The 22,835-nt window shown below is 41.3% G+C and overlaps 1 protein-coding gene across 4 annotated transcripts in view; it reads right to left on the bottom strand.

Moving 5' to 3' along the window:
- The window catches only part of creb5b (cAMP responsive element binding protein 5b), a 44,796-nt gene that overhangs the window by 17,421 nt on the left and 4,540 nt on the right, over window positions 1-22,835 (bottom strand). The window contains exons 1-7 of one of the 4 annotated variants that reach the window (XM_046045223.1): window positions 20,560-20,627; window positions 14,863-14,940; window positions 14,400-14,493; window positions 12,579-12,700; window positions 10,911-11,068; window positions 1,533-1,659; window positions 183-293 (exon numbers count right to left, since the gene is read on the bottom strand). In XM_046045223.1, the coding sequence (XP_045901179.1) occupies window positions 183-293; window positions 1,533-1,659; window positions 10,911-11,068; window positions 12,579-12,700; window positions 14,400-14,493; window positions 14,863-14,916 (666 nt within the window). In that variant the 5' untranslated portion in view covers window positions 14,917-14,940; window positions 20,560-20,627. Of the gene's footprint in view, window positions 1-182; window positions 294-1,532; window positions 1,660-10,910; window positions 11,069-12,578; window positions 12,701-14,399; window positions 14,494-14,862; window positions 14,941-20,505; window positions 20,538-20,559; window positions 20,628-22,835 lie in introns of those variants that run through there. The other 3 variants (XM_046045224.1, XM_046045220.1, XM_046045222.1) reach the window with 3 other exon arrangements.

Here is a 22,835-nt window from a genome sequence, read left to right as displayed (position 1 = left end):
TCAGACACAGCTTTGATTACACACCAAATGATGAAATCCACACAGACCTAAGAGCACAGCTTTGCTGGCACAGACCAGTGGAAAAGCGAGGTTGCAACACTTTGAGTTTGAGTGTGTGCACTTGTGTATGTGTGTGCATAAATGTGTATGTATCCATGTGAATACATGCATAATATACTCACCAGTTTGGCTTCTGAGTGCATGGAGGGAATGTGAGTGGAAGAGCAAGAGCTGCTGTGGGTGGGTCCTTGCATACCCATCATATTGGAGCCCATGGACATTTGTCTCTCCATCTGAAGAGTATAACAACAGGATATCAGTCATACTCACAAGTGTATACATATTATTCCCATAATACAACCCTTTTTCTATTTAGCTCTGATCTATGCTTTACATGGGGATTTTTATGTCTTAACAAGATGCTATCACCAAAGAAGCTTTGGCATTGAACGTGTGAGACTAATTTTCCTGCACAGTAAGCTGTGGGGGATGAGATGAGAGAGCATGAGATACTGATTTCACATGACAGGCTGCCCCGTGCACAGCTCTGTGTGATGATAACTGGAGCTGACCCAAAACAGGAAGCAAGCAGAGAGGGACTTAACACAGGAAGCTGGTGCAACGAGGGTGTGTGTGTTTCTGATAATAGTGCAGTGAGTGTCAGAAAGACCCCTTGGTGCAAGATGTGCTATTAAGGTGAACAAGCTGTTATTAGGTGTGCGTTAGTTGTATGAATGCGTTAGAATCTGTCTTTGTGTGTGTACCTCTGAGGTACCGTGGTCAGTGTGGTCCTGTGTCACAACTAAAACCTGAATGTAAGGAAATCAGCTGGTTGAGCTGACAGGGGTGAGAGGTCATCTGTGCAGGGTGATGATGTGAGCAGTGCTCACTGAGCAGTATATGCAGGAAAGAAGAAACCTTTGTGTGAGAGCCTGCATGCATACATGTGTGAGCCGCTGTAGCCTCCCAGCTGCTGAACTCTGATTGGTGTGGTGGTCTCCATGGGGAATGGCCCCTCACCACCCCCCTTTGCCTGACCCCCGCTCCCCCCCCTCATCCACAGAGACTCGGGCCTAGAACCTGACACACAGCCTTAATTGCACTAAGTGTGTTTTGTGTAAAAATATCACCCAAACCTGCACCCCTTTCCTGAACCGTCAATCTTCACCAAATATCGCTTAGCTCTTAATTTAATAAACATGGGTGGGTTTTTTTCCCATACCATAAACACAGGCTGTCTTGTATTACAATGAGAACACATATTGTATCATTAGAATCCTGATATGAGGAGCTTTCTCTGGGTTGTTATCATTCCCTGTTTCCCAAAGTGGTACAATAAAGTCTACTTTCTATTCTATTTCTATTTATCATTTTAGTGGTGACAGAAAGCATCCCAAACTACAAACCTACATAGTTTGTGTGCAGTCTGTTTTTACACTGTTGTCACACTGTTGTAAGTGAGTGACTCTGCTTCTCCATGTGTGGGTACACCCATGAGCGAATGTGCTCTGTGCGCCGTTGTTTGTACTCACAGGCATCAGCACAGCAGAGGAGCCAGGCATGGTTGGGTCTGGCAGAGTTCCAGGCATGGAGGCTGGCAGAGGCTGTCTCTGTCTGTTTCGTAGGTGCAGCAATGAGGACAGAGAGCCGGGGACAGGCCTGAGAAGACACACACAGACAGACATTCAGAGAACTTCAGAGCCAACTGCCACTACCACTACCACCACCACTATGGTGCTAGTTATTACTTCTCCTATTAAGCCAACATAACTGGTGCTTAAACACATAATAACTGATTGATAACACAGTATGTCATACCAGTATTAATATGTAATAATATGCGGTTACGCCCGTCAAAAAGCCTTACAGTGTGTTATAAAACTGTTTATACACCTGTACAAATCATTCACAGGCAGGTTTTAAACTGTTTATAGATGTGGTAAAACTCGTGAATACATCAGTGAGCCTGAGGGTTGACTCTTCACCTCAGAAGCAGTTTCAGAAAAGAAACAAAGTTGAAATTCAAGGTCCACTTTGCAGATTTCTTCCAGTGCTTTTAGACACACCATTATCAATACAAAACAAAACAAAAAAGTACCAACTCTGTCACAGACCTCTAATTGAATTTTAATAGTCCTGGAGGGAAAGCTGTAATCGTCATACTGGATTTTGTTCATGGTGGACCTGACCCTGCTGGCTGCAGCACCATGTTTGGTGCAGAAGCTATCGACAAAGAGCATTACACAGCAGAGAACCCTTGAACTATTGCAATTCTTCAAAGTGAGATCACGAAAGAAAATCTTAAAAATAAAAATGATTAATTATTTTATAAATTTTTTGTTTCACATCTCTGCTTTTTCAGAGCACATGTTTTCTCCAACTTATTGCTTTCTTTTTTTTGTTTCTGCAGCTACAAAGTCAGAATGGAAAACAGAACGTGTGGCTGTGTCTTCATGCTGCAATTGACTGTTGAAGCATCTTGGGAGTTTTTGGATGCACTTTAAACAGGCACACTTCATGTAGTACAATAGATGAATAACTGTGATGATTGTGATGATGAATGAATAATATTTGTCATAACAACCACATGAGATGTGCATGATGAGAATTGCATTTAGAGACTGCTACAGCGGTGGAAGCCCTGAGCGTAGAAAATCCCCCTAGGTCACCACAAAAGCGTGTGTGGACCAACAGGCCTATCCACACTCACGGCCACATCAATAAATCACATGTACAGATGAGGCCCAGGCTGAGCTTAAACAACTGACAACAGTCCTGTCACAGTCACTGGCACAGGGCTGCAGCCATTCAAACACCCAGACCACTCCATCTGCATGTGGTGACATCATTTATACAACTGCCACCAAAAGCCTGCTTGTAAGAACAGTGATTCCCAGCTGCAGGGTGCAGCTACACTCACATGTGCACAGTCTCTAAAAAATGTGTTCACCACTTGATTCTTAAATAATAACCTGTTTCAGGAGAATCAATAATTCTCTAGTTATCAGTATCATCAGGATGAGTCGATAAAGATCCATTTCCTTTAGTAAGGAGTAAAAGAAGCATTTACGTTAGCTGTGCTCTATGGGTTAATGTAATCAGTTGACCACATCATAGCCTGGATTACCGTAATAGTGAGTAGTGAGGGAGTGATGGCCAAATGGGGGAGAAAATGGTGCCCCACCTGAATAAATACCTGTATTTTTCCAGACCTAAATATGTGCATTTACGCTCCAGACATTATAGATTGCTCCACACACACAGGACCATTACCATCCCTGACTGTGTGTCATTCCTGTCTAACATCCCAATTTATCACAATCACACTCATTTAACAGCACGTCTGACATGTGAGCAACACCGCGAATCCAAACATTTCCACATGGGAAAAGTCATGAAAGTACAATGAGGTATGCAGTGTAGCGGCGCGCTACATCAACATAGTTTTCCCTCTCCGTTTAGGCTCTGCCAGCGTCCAGGGGGATGAAATAACAGTCACGTGGCAGTGACACGCTGATGATTTTGTAGATAAAAACTGTTTTTTATTCAGCATGTTGACTGTCTCGGGGGGGTAAATTTAAATACTTTGGCCATTTTCTCACTGATGATATGAATGACAACGGAGATATTTTTTGACAGTTTCAAGTGTCACTGTAAAATGTTCGTTATTTAGATCTTTTTGCACACCTGTGTATACAGCTAATCATTGGCGTATCCACAGGAAAAGTAGTATGCAAAGGCTCATAGTGGCTTACAATGAAATGATGCAATGAGGTTGCTGCTTCGGGTTCCCAGATGGCATAGTGCCAGTCAACTGTTTGTGTTTTCTGGTGTTCCTACATGTAAGACAACTGATCTACAATTTTATGTGTTGCTTTGATGAGTCAGAGAACAGCACCATAGAGGCATCAACCAGCCCTAGGAGGAGATGTTATCATTCCTTATCCAGATCCAGAAAACACTGCCGCAATAGCCTACATATGAAATGTTGTGAACCCTCTTGTGAGTCTGAAATAAAGTTTGACTTGAAATTAAATACAGTATATAGTCATACATTTAAATGTCCAAGACCATTAGATTTAGAGTAATGTGGCCGGCAGATTGCCCAGAAAAGGTTTTAAAAATGGATATTGGAAGTAATTGTATGTAACTATTTCCAGTCCAGTGTGTGCCAGATCCTCTACTGGTGATTAAAAAAACGTATATATAATAACCGCCCGGTCAATGAAATGCTGTAAGATGCTGATATTCATATATAAGGAAAGTTAAATCAGACTGCAACTGACCAACTAAGAGGCCTGGACAAAGATAAAATCTGTTTTCTTCATGTCTGTCTTCATTCAAAATAAGACAATAAATTGCACAAGCACAGAGCTACTTGTGACAGTCCATAATTTGTAGAGTTTGGTTCTCAGCACATGCTGGTTGTTGCAGGTCAGGCTCTCGCTTTCTTTGAAGCTTGTACAGGTTACACTGCTGCGCTTGTCTGCTAGCAGTGCTCACCTGCTACAGAGTAGGGGGAGGACGAACACTGTATCCGTCACCTGCTTGTCCAGTGGGAGGAAAAACAAATCTGTTCCTCTGAGCATTAACTCATCTTTGTGCTGGCTCTGCTGATAAATAGACATTACAGAGTGACTGCAGGCAAAAAGCCACTATTAATGAATGTAATAATTTTGTTACAGCAGTCACTTATTAATGTGACATTATAAATAGCTTTAGCTATTATATAAGCTTTAGCATATACATATGTTAATAGCATTCTAATTGAGGTCTTACAAAACATGTTTCTTCTTTTTAGTTCTCTCCCGCTTTCTCTGTTTACATCTGTTTGCTTGTGATTACATTATGCACCAGAGTGTACAGTGGATTAGTGGATCCATGTTCATAGTGCCGGCGTGTAAATGTTCATGAAGTTGTGTGTGTGTGTGAGTGAATAATGACAGGCTGTGGCTCCACTGAGGGGATTGATAATAGCCTGGGCTGTGGGCCCCAGGGGAGAGCAGGTAGACACTCTGCAGTCCTGACCCTGCACTCTCACATTACTGAGTGCCTTGCTCTCAGCCCAGCTCTCTTCCACAATCCCCGCCCAAGAACCACCACCGCACCACCCCTCCACCTCTCCCGCCCACCTTCACTCCACCATGACATCACTGCTAGACCTTCTTCCCTCCCTGAGTCCCTCTTTTTGCTTTTTATCTCTTGTTCCATAGACTATTTCCCTAAGTTATCCTGCTATTTTTCTCTCTGATGGAGCAGAACTGACAACGGTTCATTGTCCTGTTAATCCTCTATAACTCTTTTCTGTATCCCTCACAGTGCCCACACCTCAACTCCAGCCCCCGATGGACTTGCTTGCTCTGACCCACAAATCCTGCAGTCTCCACACACTAGGCTTTACTGTCCCAATCCCCACAGTCCCAACTCAAGTACTGGGGACTTAAACACAAGGGGCTTGGCTGCCATCCAAGAAGAACGAGGGAAAGAGAGAGAGAGAGAGACGGAGAGAGGTGCATTCAGTCCACTGACTCATATCCTTCCCTTTCTGACTCTGCTCCAGCAATGATGTAATGCTCTTGGCTTTTCGCCCTCCCCCCACCCTGTGCCTGCCCACCCCTAGATTTTGTCCCTCCCTCCTCTCCTCCTCTCGCTTTTCCCTCTCTTTCCCTCCTTGACTCTTCCAACATCGCTGCGCTCACTCCTCGCTGGGTGAAGTCACTGCGAGCTCTGGGTAGACACAGCAGCTAAAAACTTTTGAACGTAACCAAAGCAGCCCAGGGCTAAGTTCCAGACGTTCGGGAGACGGTGGTGCAGTCGCCATGGGAACGGGGGTAAACAGAGGGAGAAACAAGGGCCTCAAACAGCTTGCAGCTGCCTGGCTCTCTGAGTAAACACTACACAGGACCTGCCCCTGATTTACTGCCTTTAATCACTGGTGGGAGGAGAGTGCCATGGGGTTTGGACTGAGGAAATAATACGAATCTGATCAAATAAATCAGCTCTAATGGGTTACGACACAGGCTGACTTTTATTAGTGGGCTAGAGGAGGGATGGATGCTCCACTGGGATGGATCAGGGATGGGGTGTCCTCACATTAGGGTGCCTCAAGCTGAGTAAAACCATGCCAAAGCACAGTTGAGAAATGGTGGTGGATGATACAAATTAGCGTGAGTGTTAGTTATGAGCGGTATTTATTCACCAAATATGATATTGTTTTGATTCATAAGACGCCATTGGCTGGGGACAGCAAAGATGGGTTGTCTTTCGTTTTCAACTCATGTAAAAAGCATGTCAGTACATTCCTATCACAAGTGAATCAGAAAAAAAACTGTGCAGCAACAATTGTGTCATATTGTTACAAGCTAAACTGGTATCTGTCAGCAACACCTAACAGGTGTTTTAACATTTGGCATTGACCGCCCCTTTCACTTTCAATGATAATTAATCCTTCTCCCTCTTCATATCTTCATCAAAACATGACTACTTATTAGCATGTATGTCCCCCTCCTCCTTAGCCAACTTCTCTCCTTCTCATCAGCCACCTGATTCCTGTCTCTTGTCTGCCTCATCCTTCTGTCTCTCATTCAGTTTTCCATCCTCACTTTTCTTTCATAATCTCAGTTCTGTCCATACTTCCATGCCCCAAACATGATGTATCTTTTCCTTGCCTTGTACAGACATGTCTTTTATCCTCTCCTCCAACGGACTAGCCACCATCCTGGTAGAAAACCTCACATCTGATGCCTCTCTTCTCTCTCTCTCCTCCACCCTCCTGATCCTTCATTTCCTCTCTTCCATCTACCTCCTATCCCCTCTTCCTCTCCTCCATCCACCTCTGATCCCTGTCTTCCTCTCCTCTGTCCACCTCTGATCCCCTTTTCCACACTTCCCTGCATTGTGATCCCTGTGCTCCCCAGAGCTGTGAGGCATGTCCCTGTGTGTGAGTTGCTTTTGCAGGAGCCTGCATGTGTGGTGGCCCCGGGGTAGGGATGACACAGCCCCGCTGGAATGAGAGGGAACAGAGTCTGGGCGTTCCTCTACAAATGCACTATTAAACCCACTGCAGTACACAATGAGCTCATCTTAATTCAGGTCAGATGTACATCCTGCATTCTCTCTCTTTCTTTTTCTCTCCTTCCTTTTTTGTAATTAATTATACTGTATACTTTTGTTTTTCTGTACCTTATTTGTTCTCATCTTCTCTCTACCTGCAACTACTCTACATTCATTAGCCCTACACTTTACACAACCTCAGGCATTTTGTAGAGATTCCGCGCTTCTGCACTCAGGACGGATCTCCCTCCTTATCACCACTTTCTGAATGCAATCTAATCATAAACAATAATAAAGGAAGTTTTGTTTAAATTGTGAAGTTCATGAGGTCAAAGTTTGTCCGTGGAAAGCCCATTACTCTCTGTAGAGGAGGTCATTCTCTGACCTGGCACTGGCACAATGGGTGTTGAAATCAGCAGAGTTGTTTTATTGCATGCAAGGGGAGCAGGGTTATGCAATAAAAAAATGTGATATGCAATGCATCCTGGAATCAAAATCATAAAAACGACCAGCAACTCTGCATTTCCATCAATTAAGTGTACAGCATCAGTATATAATATACATTATATATGTAAACACCGGAATATTGCATCATTAAAATATACTGTATTCAACCGACCATGCACAGATTGCGTTTGCATGGGCATTTCCTTTGTTTTCAAGATGTGAAGACTGATTGATTGATATGAAGATCATTATCTATATCATGCAAAAATATATTAAAATCTTTTACCCAGTGCTCCTAAATAAACAATAAGCATCTCACAAAATTTAAGACAACACAGGAAGTTTGCACCAATGTGTCACCCTACACTTGGGCTTTACATGAAACCCTGCAGCTTAGAAGACATGCAGACCATTATCTACTTGTGCTACTTCCCTTAAAGGCAAAAACAAGGACAGCATGAAGCTGGTGGCTCTGAGGTGTGAATAGTGTGCATTTAAAGCAACATGGGAAACAAAACCACAAATTGACTTCCTTCAGAGAGCTTTGCACGGTGATGTGACAGCCAAATTTAGTTGCACACAGTATGCCTGGGGCTGGTGCATTACAAGACAGATTTAAGTTAAGTTGAATGTCAAACTGCAAATCAGTATAGTGGACTAATTGTATGTATGGTATGGAGTAAAAGGAATAGTTCATGTCACATTTGTGTAAGAATTAAATAATTCAGGAAAAATTGAGAAATATTGTCTTGGTTAGATGTTGACATACAAACAAACATCAACGGTTTTGAGGATTTTACTTTTTAGGTTCACCCAGTTCCCATTTAGCTAATAAAAGCACATCATCATCTTAAATTGTCGATCTGTCGATATTTTATCTGTCCTATAATCATTCCTCACTTAATCCAACTGCATTCAGGTTGATTGAGCTATGTAATGGAAATAATTAGGCTGAATTCCTCTACTGAGCCAGAGTAGAAGAATGTCATTTTCATTGCCTTGTGCCCACACCCATACCCGCACATCTCCTCTTACGAGTCAAAAGGTTGAGGTTTCCACAGAATGTTGTATCTCACATGGTTGACTAGTAATGTCCAACGCATTTAACTCTGACATAACTCAGCAACAGATGTTTATAATTGAAATGCAGAAAGCATTCAAATCTGTTGGACACCGCTTCCCTTTGTATGATAATGATAGCCATGACATTAAGATCTACTGGCTGTTTCTTATGCCTGGTTTTAACACTGGTTTGTGTCAGTGTGGCTCCCCAAAGACCTTGTTTAGGGACTCAGAGCAGAAGGAGAGAGAGAAAAAGAGAGAGGTCCTCAGGTTTCACAGCTGCAGGCCCAGCTCAACCCTAAAGTAAATGGACTTGAGGAAAGCCAATCCTAATTGATTCCAAGCCTCAAAGCTCTTTGGTAAACATTGTGGAGCAATGAAAATGACTTGTTATCCTAATTCATTGGATGCTCACACTGTGCGTTCAGCAGGGCCGAGAAGGAAGCAGATGGAAGTGAGATTAAACTGACTTTGTTTGGTGATTTCTTTTTATTCAGAGACATATTTACCACACAGCTCCATAAAGTGCATCAAGATTAAAAGACTTATAGGCCTGCGATGATCACATCCACAAACCTTTCCATTCATGACAAGGATAACTGTTTCTTAATTGTGTCTCTGGTTGTTATGACAACAGGATGATTATACCAGGCGTCATAGGGAACCACTGATCTGACCCTCCCTAACTATCAATCTGGACAGAGCACAGTCAGCCTGTGAAGTGTCCAGCTTGTTCTGTGTGTAGGAAGTTCCTGTGGAGAGACCCTGTGAACGGAGCCTTTGGTTGGCCCTAATGGTTTCCTGTGGAAGCACTGCTTCTCAGTGTAGGTGTTTCCTCAACCATTTTCCTGCTGATGTGAACATTTCCAGATCAGTTTTCTCTTGTGTGAATCTACTCATCCTATTCATGTGTTAGGATTCCATCGTCCAAGTAAACAAGTGACTCCTTTTAGCACATACAAGCACAGCTTGGGGAATGCCTTAAATGACAGATAATTAACAGATAACAGATAATTGTAGTTGAGACTTATGTGCCATTCTCACCACATGGCAAACCAGCTCTAGCTTTCAAGTGATGTGTTTCTTTGTATGTGTAAGCAGTAAAACTACCAGTCTCTCAACAAATCAGTGAGAGATTTGTGATCATAAAGAACTGTGAAAAGAAGTGAAGTGGGGAGTCTGTGCTTTAGCAAGGTGAGGAGTTTTTAATGATAGGTAAACTCAGGTGAAGAAGGCCCAGCAAAGTCTCTGTTACTGGCAGTGATTGCTGCTCCTCCAAGGGGATGAAATTCCAACCCTGTCCTCGACAAAGAGCCTGACGGGGTGTCAGTCAGGCTTAGTGATGGGCCTCCCATCCAATATTCACTAGCTCCTCAAGCTACAAATCTACACAGGACAACCTCAACATAGCACAGGCCTAACACTGAGCCATCTCAATGTCTAACTTGCTTGCCACAGGTCTGGTTTACAGTAACAAAGCCTTGGCACAAGTCTGAAGGTGGTTGGGGTTAAGGGACAGGGAATGAATGAGGTCAGTGGAGTGTCTTCATAAGGAAGAAAGTGTGTATAAATGTTTGTGTGTAGTAATTATTATGTTATTGATATATAAAGACAGTATGTCAGCAGAGGGAAAGACATTACCCTCAAAGAGATGGTAGCCCCATCACAGTTAGTAGAGTTTAAAAATGAACACAGCCTAACTTTACACAGTATGCAAATATGAATCCTAAACACAGGGTCTGATGATTAAAAATGCTTTAAACTCTATCAACAATTCCTTGTCCACTAAACACTGCATTTAAATAGTGAAGCAACACTCCACACAGATTGTTGTTAATATATTGTCTATATGTGTTGTTATTAAACACCTGTAGCATGGCAGTGCACATTTATCAGAGAAACAGAGCTATAAGGTTGTGCCTGACATTCCCATACAGTGAAAGGAACTATTTTAGAGCATGAAATGCTAAACCGTTGTAAAAGCAGTCGCGACTGAGGCTTCAACAATGACCTCATCTTGTCCTGTGGGACCCTTTTTGGCATGCAGTGCTGTGGGACAATACTGAATGAACAGCAAAACATGAATCGCCGGCCCCACACACACTGCTCCAAATGTAACAAAACATTACCTCAGAGACTATGGACGGATGACACTCAGCAAGGACACAAAGGGACCAGGCCGAGCCTAAGGCTGTTGCTGTAATGTAGGCGCAACTTGAGGTGAGAGGATACACCCTGACCACAGAACGTCAGATAATTTGTCGTTCTCTTAACAGTGCCTCTACTACACTAAATATTTTTCCCTCTCTTTCTGTTCAAAGTCTAATAAAAATACTCTGCCTACTCACCCTATCTGTCTGTTGGTGGATGGAGCCTGAGTGATGACGGAGCTAGACTGAGGAGAGGGCAAGGCCTGCTGGATCACTATGCTGGTATCATGGTTGCCCATCCGTGAGTGGGAATGCTGGTGCTGGCCTTGGCCTGCCTGGCCGTGCAGTGAGATATTCTGCAGCGGGAAAGGGGAGAGAAAAGCAAGCGGGACATTCAAGGTTAAGAATCTGTCAAGAGTGTAACCTCCTTCCAGGCAAGATGTATTTTCAGCACAACTCAAACAATTACAAAGGTTTGGCCTTGGGCTCCATTCACCCAGCTTGAATCGGTAATGAGGAACTAAACTATAATCTCCGGGCTTTTTCTGAGTTGACTCAGGGAAACATTGAGAGTCTAATGAAGACGTTGCCTTATTGTTATTTGCCTATTAGGACAGTTTGTTTGTTTTACCTACCTATTTATACAAATATTATAACAGCATATACATTCCAAAATACCCTCGACTGTAAGTAACAATATATCTCCAAGCTCAACTCACATATAGTGCCATAAAACAAACAGGAAGTTGAAGTAATTTGCATTGAGTCAAATGTGAAACAGCCACTGGTAATGATTAAATGGGAGGATACAGACATTCACAACACTTAAAAATACTTCACCTGACAACAAGTAGTGACCCAAAAATAACATGTAATTATTGAGGAAATTAAAGGTTTATTAATAAACTAAATCACTCATTCTTCTGCTCATATTAGAGTGTCTGTAAATGAATATGGGATATTTTATTTTCATATTGGCTGATTGCTGTTTTCCTGAAGTTTTAAGCTTTCACTCTTTATCTCTGCTTATTGTGCTATGCACTCTCCCAGAGAGTCTTGCTCTGACTCGCCTCCTGCTGACTTAGCAGAGCCTCCCATCATAAACCACACAGGCTGCAGAGGCTAGACGAGGATGACCTGAACACAGACGAGCTCCAGAGCCAAACCACCCAGACGACAGCTTAGCTACAGTGTGAACTGCACATCTTTCTAGACATTAGATAAGCAGTCTGTCTTGTGGTGATTTGACTAGTACCCATGTTGCAGGTAAAGGTATCTCAGGAGAGATCTACAATGCATAAATGACCACGTATTTTGTCAAATGCCAAAGCTTTGCGTCTGTGCTCATATGTGAGAATGTCTGGCCAGGTCTTTTATTGCTGCCACAAAAGTTGTCTCAGGGGTCTGTCTTTACATCTGGGAAGAAATAGGACTCCCTCCCTGAGAGATGGCTTGAGAGCTGTTTGAAGTTACAGGTGGAGAACCAGATCTCATTTCTCCTTACCTTTGGTGGGTGACAAATCTCCACCTGCGAGCCCTGTCTGTCACTGTCAACAAGACTAATAGGGATTGGGGAGCATGGCTTCCGGGACACAACAAAAGCTGCATAAGAAACTTATGACTTCAGTACACAATATCTATGGTTATCAGCTTTTTGACAAGTGACCAAAGTGTGATTTCATGAGGTGTTTTGTTTCTATTAGTGTGTGTAACACCTAACATGTGTGAGCTGCTGTTAATGACGTGACTAATGATAGCGCCAGATAACAGTTCATAACCACCTGACCTACCCACTGTGGGTGGCTATGGCGTTTGGTTCACCTAGGTTTTTTTCAGCCTTAAGCTTTGCTCTCTACCCTGCAGTACCTGTTTATTGTCCTCTTCTTCCTGGGCCTTGCAAAACTCCTGCTCAATGGAGCAGTCCAGTTCACTGAACAATCCCACCTCCTCACAGTTCTTCAAGAAGCGTGTTGGTGTGGGCGTCTGGTCTGGAAATCAAGCAAATGTTTTTCAAGTTTTAGCTTTGAAATCTATTGTTAATAGTGGCTGTACATACAGTACAGCATCATGTTTGGGGAATTTTCCATTATTTTTAATTCTATTTTATCCTTTTGATTTATTTATAAAGGGACCATGTGCAATAATTAACACCGCACTTAGCTTAAAGCTAATTTTCATTATCAGCTCCTTGGCAGGTCACAATTGAAACATACATACAATGACAGAACAGCAACAAACAAACAGGACCCATGATACAAAATGATATACAACAGTACATAACAAACACCAAATTAGCAAGAAGTACAGTATATTTTAAGCAAAGATACGTGTTTGTACTGATTTCACCAGATTTGACCGTTTGTTTTTGTTTCATAGTATAATTTTTACCGTTTATCCACTGTTTGACAAGGAAAACACTTCACAAAAGCCAATGGAGATCTACCTTAAGACTAAAGTGTAATAATTTACATTGTTGTTACATATTTGCAATGATTTTGAGAAAACATAACTTCTATTCTGTTAGTGAGAGAGAGATCCTACGCTTGACAGGCCCATTTCAGCTGATAAAGTACAGATCCCACCTACTGAGTGGGGGTCTCATTTGTAGAGCTCAGTCAAGCCGCGGTATTCAACTTGATGTTGGGGGGTGCACAAAGATCAGGTTTCAGACAGTTGAAGGTGATTTTAGGATCAGTCTTGTTTCAAAGGCTAAAAGCATACTTCGTAGGCTGTTTATCCATTCTGGCTAGACTGGGGATTGACTCAAACTTTCATCATGACCTGTGTACCTAAAATACAAATACGTTTTTTTCAATTTTGGTTGAGAATGTGACAAGCTTTATTAATAAAAAAGTGAGTAATGTCAATTTTTAGTTGAGGATAACACCTAGGAGTCAATGATAAGATTAGCAAATGGAGCAGGAGGTTAACTTTAGCTCAACAATTATAGTACTAAGAGTAGATCATTTTTTACAAGCCATGTCTGTTTCATCTTAAGTTCAAGGTCTCAATAAGAGAAATGGTCAGAGCTCAGACAGCAGGCGATAAGAACACCCGGCCTAGAAAATCTGATCCCACCGTCCACTGAGTGTAAATAATAAAGAAGACACAATCTCGGCAGCGTGGCTAGAGCAGTTCACACTGTTGTCTAGTGTGGCCTGGCCATTTCTAGGAATGGACATCTATACTTATGGATCGGCCTTGGGTTGACACTCACACATGCAGTGCACATTCTATGATTTCATGTTTTTGAACAGTAGATTTTTGTGCTAATCAGTATGTCACCTGGGGCTTACGCACCCCACCATCCATAAAACCATTGGAAACCATCTCCCACTGCCACTCTATAGTAAGATCATTACTAATGACACCAAAATGCAAATCACACAAAGTAACAGACAAGAGGGATTTAGCTTAAAATTCAGATTTCTCCAGTCATATGTCAGCATCTCTCTTCTCCTGAGATGTGTGTCAGTGGTATGCACTGAATAGAGCTGAGCTGCAATGTAACGTGTGTCATATGATTTACATGACTGTAAACAACTCGTATGGGCATGCCATGAAGTTTTCTGATGATAGACAAGTGTGTCTGAGCATGAGTCACCAAGGCACACACCTGAAAATGAACTACAAGTTCCACATGAACTGTGCCGAGGTAGTGTGTGAGTCTGCACTGTCGTAACTCACCTGATAACATGTTGTCGTTCTTTATGGAGGGGAACTTAAGGGTCATCTCATGTTTGTGTCGATGTATCATCAGATGGTCCTCCGTGGGAAATCGCTGGTGAATGTTTTTAAAGCAGGATTGTAAAAATTGTATGTACAAAGACATATAAATGTTCACCGATTTTAAAACAAATACGCACTGCAACTTTTAAATCAAAATAACATTCACTGTTATACTCCATTTAAAGAGCACATCCTAAAAGAACATAAACCCTGGTGTTGACTAAGTATTTTTACACCTGCAGCGTTATTTACGGTTTATGTTTCACTCAGTTCCATGCTGTTTCTCCCTTATGTATGGCGCAGTAATATACTCCTCAGCCCCCCTCAATGTACACCTCTTCATATTACAAGGAGAAATATACACAGACACACACACACACGCACATGTACACCCTGTCTTGCTTTGTCTCGACACACTCACCTGAGAACAGCCAGGAGCGTTGCACACGAACGGCCTTTCCTGGTCTGAGTTCATCACTCTGGCCACCTTCTCATAAAACTACAAAAAAAAAAAAAAAAAAACAGGTGACAGGAAGTTAGTAGTTTGAGTTTCCCCGCCTGCATCCAAGAGGAAAAATACACTCATTGTTTAACCGCTGACATAAAACTACCATTGCACCTAAAACAGTTATGTGGTTATTTTCAGTAATAAACATACAGTTTTCTCACTAACCTAATACAGAGTTTTCAAGGACTGGACACTGATTTAATGAGTTCAGGAAAAACTAATGTATGCATTTAAATACTTACTTAGACATATATCCATTCATGACCAAAAATTGATGTATTGTTATAGCACTCATACAACATGCAATTACTGTTAAACTCAACGTTTGGATTTCGACATGTTTCAGCTCAAATTTGGATGGGAACAATGACATGATCAACCATGTTTGAAATTTCTAGTCACACTCCAACATCATGCTGAAACCAACTCCTTCAAATGTGTATTCTTACCACAAAGTGACAGAATCTGGTCTAGCACATATAGCTGTTGGTCTGACAAATACATGTGAAAAATGCCTCTTCACTAATTTACCTATGCATTGAGATAAATTGAACTTATTACAAAATACAAAAGTATAGTTTAATTAAGTTATTCAGTTGTTATACATAGTAGAATATATATTTATATATAGTGAGAACAAGAAAGGGAAGTATTGGGCAAAGCAGCACTGCATGAGGGACAGGCACATTATTTGTTCTAAAAAACAACTTTAAAAACGTGAGTTAGTTTTAAAGCTTACAAATAGAGGACAATATATTTCTTTACCTGCAGCTACTGTCAAATATGTGCTTTGTAAGTAATCGCTCAGTACACTACAGCCATAGCCATGCATCATGTCAAATGTGCAGTGGCTTCGGTTAGTGTTTTAAAAGCTTTAATAATTTAGAGTGAAACTTCCCTAGAAAAGAGGAGCGCCTCGAATCGTGCTCTGCTGGAAAAATATCAATTGAAACCAGAGACACATAAAAATGAAGGGCCTACAAATTCTGTAAATATTATGCTGTCCCTCTGTTTACTTACAGAAACTAAATCATGCACAACAACGAGGAAGGTGCATTCTGGATAACAATATATTGAAAACAGCCTGACAATATTTATCACAGGATGTCAGGGGGAAAAAAATCACAGATAATAGACGGTGCATTTTAACAGCTTCTCAAGATCAAACCAAGAGCAATGACATGCCATTTAAAGGCGCTGATGTGCACTTTAATCAATCATTGCACTTGATGCGCATAAGATGCCTGACTCACATTTAAATATTTAAACCATAAAGTTTTACAACAGCTTACATACATGTCCCTACCTATGGCAATAATTCTATTATTGTAGGCCGAAAAAGTAGAAATACATTTACATAATTCTTAAAGAAAAAGACAACAAGGCAGCAAGTATAGCTGCTATAGAACCCAGATACTTTTTAAATAGAGCCTGCATTGCGTCTGTAAAGCGTATTAAAGCTTTCAGGTACCAAAGCACCGAAAGCTTAGTCAGATTCTTATCTCACTTATTCTTTAATCAGTGATTTCAATAAATGTATGCTGCATTGTATTTAAACAGTTATCGTTAGGATGTTTGAGCTAATACATCATTAAAGTAAGATGCAAGTTTAGCTTATTTATTTAAACTGAAAAGGGTTTTGTAGAAAATAATGATCACACTCAGCAAATTAATTATTTGAGTATTTTTTGGACTCAAACATCAAATTTGGTGAATGCTAGCTAGTGTGTCACAGTGTATTTCTTATTTCAAGGTCCAGTACAATGCCGTGTAAACTGTCCTCATCACTGACAACCTCTGAGCAGTCACCACATGCCAGTACTACAGATGCCCAGCACTTTCTGAGAGATGTTTTAATAAGTGTTAAGTGAGTACAATAAGAGTTAAATTAGTCTTTATTAATCCTCCTAGGAACAGCCACAGCACAGCACCCAGGGACCATTTTTAGCTTCGAGTCAGTGCCTTGATCAATAGCAGTAAGATTTGTAACACTGAACATGCAAGTCTTTTGTTATGGGACATGCAAACAGGGAATGATGATTTGAAACTCCATACAGGAAGGCCACAGTTGGTCCCTGTGAGGTTTGAACCAAAGCCCCACAGACAGCACATAAGATTCCAGGGTGCCTAGAGTTATGGATACTCATTTTGTTCTCTAATAAGGGAATTAAGACTTTACAAACGATCTGAATGGTGCCTAGATGAATTAGGAAATTTGGTAGGTGTGCAAAAACAGTGCATCTCTATAGTGACACCGCACTTGTGAAGCTAAATGAAGAAAATTGGGGATAAAGAATAAACACTAAACAATGCCACAACATTTATTCTGTTGTTTTCTTATGTCCCCCTCACACAGCACTATTCCAATCCCATTAAATAACTGTTCAAAGGGGTCTGTTAAGAGACTAATAATTTATTCATCAGCATTAGGTGTGTGGTTTGTTCATAATGTGTGCTCTTGATAATGACTACAACATCTACAGTATTTATTGCAGCAAAACTGCACCCAACAGTTCTCATTTATCGCACACATACAACACAGTTTATTACTCTTTTACCTGCCGCCGTCATCAATTCACGACAACTAAAACGCATCCAAAATTCACGTGAGTGCCACACATCACGTGTCGAGCGTGAATACCTTCATACACTATGTACATGTGTGTCGTTTTCATGGGTACAGACTATTTCCTCAAGCACAGTCAAAACACTCAAATATTGTGTTATGCTAAGCAGTTCTGTTTTCCTAACAAGTTGTACTTCATGACCTAGCCTGCAGAACAGGGTCTGGACAGGGTCTCTCTGTCAGAGAGCAATGAGCCCTGGTCTCTCTTTCTGTCACCAGTTTACTGTGTCTCTTCTACAGGGCCCCTAAAAACTCACCTGGTTTCCTTTGACACAACAAACGTGACTAACACCGCTGATCCTAACCATGAACCTACACTAGATGATGATGGAAAGTAGCGCTGCAGAACCAGCTCTTCAAAAAGCCTATCGCTGATTATTCACATGATCAACATTTTAGGCCAAATTTTTATCTCCAATACTGCCAAAATTTCACCAGTTTGTACAATTCTTTCAGGCTTTCTTCCTGAACACCTGAAAAACTATGAATTACTACATTTAAATGTAAAACTTTACAACAAATCCCCAGAAGGCACTAATAAAAAATAAGAGAAAAAGAGTATTCATGACCGTCAAACAGATGCTAAAATGTTTCTTCCTTTTCTAAAATGGGATGTAATCACATTTGCCAGTAATGTAAAATGTTTAAGCATTAATTCTTGCCTCAGTATCCAATAGCTTTCACACTTCAAATGATCAGTTCTCAAGGCCCTTTCCTTGGAATGGGCTCTTAGCTCTCATTTTATATAGATGTTTTAGTTTAGAAGAGGAAATTTGGTTACACTTTACATTAACCATATCCTGATGTATGCGAGGGGAAGGATTAGGGTCCGGCGTTCGATTTCAATAGGAGCTGGGGAGGAATTCTCCAGGTAGACCGCACATTAGAATTTAAACAATATGGTGAGGGAAAGAGGGGTTGAGGTGCAAAGGCATATGGGGTTAAAGCAAGCACAAGCATGTGCAGCAATTAAAATCTCCAGCTCCCCATAGACTGGGCATTTGACAGCACAAGTTCGAGGTAGGATCACGGCGATCCCTGAGGCAGGAGACATGGCCTTCTTAGACAATAACTGCCCTGAACGTCTGCTCTTGAAGCGAAATCAAGTCAAATGAACTGCTGTGAGGTAAACTTCACGACCTATCAATTACTGGTCTCTTCCACAACATGTAAACTCATAACAGACACAATAATGCCCCCTCAGAGAACTACCACTATCACATTATTCTTACTCACAAAAAGTTTAATACGATTACTGGAACAGAGAAGAAAAGTCTCAGAATATATTTGTAGTAAAAATGTAACAAGGCAAAATAATACAATATGTGCAACAGATTTTTTTTAGGTGAAATGAAACTTCTGTGGCCAAACTTTTGATTGCACTGTGTGTGCTTGGTGTTATGATTTCTGTTATTTGACCCTTCCTACATTGTTACAATCATTACCAGAAGAATGTTTCACCTTGAGCACATGCAACAAGCATCAACAAATAAAAGTCACATTTCATTGCTGCAATGAGCCGCTGGACTGCAATCAAGCCCAGCATTGTGTAAAATATGGGAAGAATTAGATCCAAATTAAGGTTACTAAATAACACAAGTTATCCAGCAGGATTATAGAGCCAGTGTCTTTGCTGTTTTGTATTTATTTATGTAAATATTCATATTTTGATGTGTATTATCGATTTTCCTTGACCATTTTGCTAGTCACAAATTAAGATTTATTTTTAAACATTTAGTTATTATTTCTAAGGAAATTTTTATGTCATAAATATCAAAACATAATAGATTTTTTGCTGAGGCGTCTTGCAACAACCAGTGGAAAATACATTTCATCTTCCAAACTTTTTCTCAAACTTTTGCTGTCATAAAATGTAACTTTATTCCGTTGGTGTAAAATAGAGGCCTCTTCACAAAAGCATGAACATCACAGTCTGTATTAAATTGTCAGAATTACAAATGTCATCATCAAACTTGAATGCCTTCGTATTAGGTGTCATTAACACTGCAGCCAAATAAAAGGGACACAGTAAGAATGAAAGCCAACCCATCGATCTAAAGCAGCGTGCATGAGAAACGAGTGGTTAGTGTTGTCACATAAACATACCCTAATGACAGCGGAGAGTAATCAAATGATTAAAACACCTTTCTTTCTTTCTTTTTTTTCAAGCCCCAGGCCTACAGCCACAAAGCGCGCCTCGTCAGCACAACCTTCCTGAAAGTAACCCTCAACATCTCAGCGGTTAATCAAATATCGACTGGCCTGCAGAATGACGTAATGTTGGTCACGTCGCTGTTCAAGAGAAAAAGGAACGTAAATTTCATGGGAACAGGAGCACCACGGTTTTCATTTTAACTGGCATGACTGCAAAACCGCAGAGATATCAATTTCCAGACGATCACTGGTGAACCGCAGCGCGCAGAGAGTCCGGGACAAACACCGGCTTTGCGTATCCCGAGACGGGACAGGCATGACAATGATGCAGGGGTCCAGCTTTGGGGCTTTAGAACTACTAGAAAACCCGAACATGTGCCAAATTGGTTTGAAGTGCAATTAAAATCATCCTTTGCAATAGCCCGTTGTGTAGTTTTCAGTCGGGCTTGAGATGAATTCCTGCAGACTTGTCTCCGCTGCTACCTGACAGACAGACAGACCGAGCAGCAGCAGCGGCACTTGACTCCGCGTTCAACTTCAACAACAGTCAACAGATAGGCCGTCGCATCGACACCGAAGTGAGATGACAATGCGCTTACTCTAACAAAACTAACATGACGTTTTAGTTGCACGCATAAATTAGTTGAAAACAACAATACAAAAACAACAATACATCTTGACCAAGACTGCTGAAGCGAACAACAAAACAAGCTGTTGCATGAAAAAAAAAGGAGGAGAAAAAGTATCAAGGAACGCTTTTAACCAACACAACAAACCTGCAGAGGCGCGTGCATGGTCCCCTGCATGGTGGTAGAAGGTTTTCAACTCACCAAACAAGTGTAGAAAATGTGAAGCAGTCTCTCAGAAGAAACCACGTTGGACTGAGAAAAGATTACAATACGATCTATTTAGAGAAGCATAACGTCACCCCTGGGTGACGTCACGTGGGATTCCTGAACTTCTAAATCATTGCGGTCCGCTTGGAGGAGGCGCGAGCGGGGCGGGGTTTGCAAAATGCACGCCCAGAGGCAAGGATGGACACTGCTAGACCTGGAGTGGGTGTGGTGCAAAGCTGGATGTCCAGTACTGACCCGTCAGGCATGCAAATAAGCGCACTGTGCCTAATCTCATAACTGATAGCTTGACCTCATTAACAGGTGTGAAATGGTTAGATCAATCACACATTTCATCACTTGAAAGAATAGTAGGACTTAACATACTGTACCAAACTTGAAGTAGCATAGGCTACTGGAAACATTACAATAGCAATAATATAATGCACTGCTATAATGCTTTTCACTTTAATAATAAATAAAGAAGCCATTCAGCAAACAAATGTACCTCTATGCCTTTTTACAGCACACATTTGATTTGTCATAGTAGTAAAAGCACAGATGATACTATTAACATGGCCCCAGTGAGTGTGCCACCAAGCCAGCATACTGGGACCCTGGAAGTGAAGCAGCTAAATGGAATTAAGCCATTTTATTATTTACACCTGTGCTTTTCCTATGTGACATGTGAAAACGTCTTTGGACGGTCCTTTTGGATGAATTAGATGCAAAGGAAAAAAAAGTTTTGTTCAATTAAACTTGGGTGTTCATGTTGTGAGGGAGTTATATTAAGCTATGATGACACCTGTGTGTCAGTTATGCAGTGACAGTAGTGGCTGCATTAACCGGATCTGTAGCCCCGAGGGGGAGAGGTGGGGGGACGAGCTACTGGGCCACTATTAACCTCCCCCTCGCCATTCCTCCTACCCTATGTGAAATGTGTACAGGTTTGTTTTTCAAACTGGAATACTACCTGACAGGGCCTCATATTAGAAAATATATCAGGATCCACCTATCATTCAGTTAATCCTTTTAACTATATCTAGCACAAACCAGTAAGCCTGGAGCTTTTGGGGCCCCTTAAATTCTGGGGCCCTAGGCAGTTGTCAACTTTGTCCATGGCCTTGGTGACAGTTTTTATATTTAAAAGCATCGAAACATATTACTATTAAACTTCTCTGTCAGGGCCCGAACAGGTTGTTTTCTTTACTACTGGCTTCTTTTCTGAAAGTCAAACTTATTTATACCTTTTTTTTATATTTGACAAAATATATTTTTCACAAAAGGTCCATAACCTGGCAGAGCTTATTTATGCATCATTCCAAACTTCACTTGCAAATGAACTGAATGTGTGAAACACAACAACACCTGCCTTTTCTGAAATGCCACACAGCACATTAGAAGATATTTAAACAGCTTTGAAGTACAAAGCATTTGGAGCTCTGTGTGACCTGCTGGTGCCAACTGGCTGTGATTTCTTGGGCCACAGACACTGGTAGTGAAGCCATCCTCAGCTCTAGGGATTAATGACTCCTCACACATTGAGAAATGTTTACCACTCACCTGCGACCACTCCACTAGACACACTAAGAGCTCTGTCACTGACACAATAACGCAGTCTGAAAAGCCCTCATAACTCAGAGCCTCTCCGCCTCTGTCTTTTAACCAGAGCTTTAATCAACGTTTATGACATCCTTTTGTCTCTTTATTGCCAATATATTTCCTAACCAATCCAAACATTATGCTCCCAGAGGAGCAGACTATTAAGGTTGGAAAGAGCCGATACAGTTTGGGTCAGTGACCCACACTAAAGCAGATTTGATCTATATTATACTAAACCTTTTATTATTATGCCTTTGTGAAACTTCTGAGTAAGATCACCTTGGGAAGATTAGCACCGATGAGGATGCTTTGTTGCAGCAGGTGCAAAAGGCGAAAGGAGGTCATGCAGGTTATCAATTTGTAAGCAAGATATAGGCCTGCACCTTCAAAAATATTTTACTTCAATCAAATAAATGGAAAGCTACTGTAAAACAGAGTTTCCTGCCGTCCATACCTTCAGCAGAGATGATTGTGCCTGCAGGGATGGAAACACTGGGCTTTCAGTATGACTGCATGGCATTCCACATAACAACACTTCAGCAAGTAACAAGTAAGATGGCAATTTCAACTGATTGTACATTCCTGCCATCTTCACTTCTAACAAATATCTGTAAGTGTAAAATTGCATCCATGCTGGGGTAGAAAAAACAGCATACATTTTTTTCTGCAAA

This window comes from Micropterus dolomieu, linkage group LG03, assembly GCF_021292245.1.
Source record: "Micropterus dolomieu isolate WLL.071019.BEF.003 ecotype Adirondacks linkage group LG03, ASM2129224v1, whole genome shotgun sequence".
Lineage (NCBI taxonomy): Eukaryota > Metazoa > Chordata > Actinopteri > Centrarchiformes > Centrarchidae > Micropterus > Micropterus dolomieu.
This window is presented reverse-complemented; position numbering and strand designations above follow the sequence as displayed.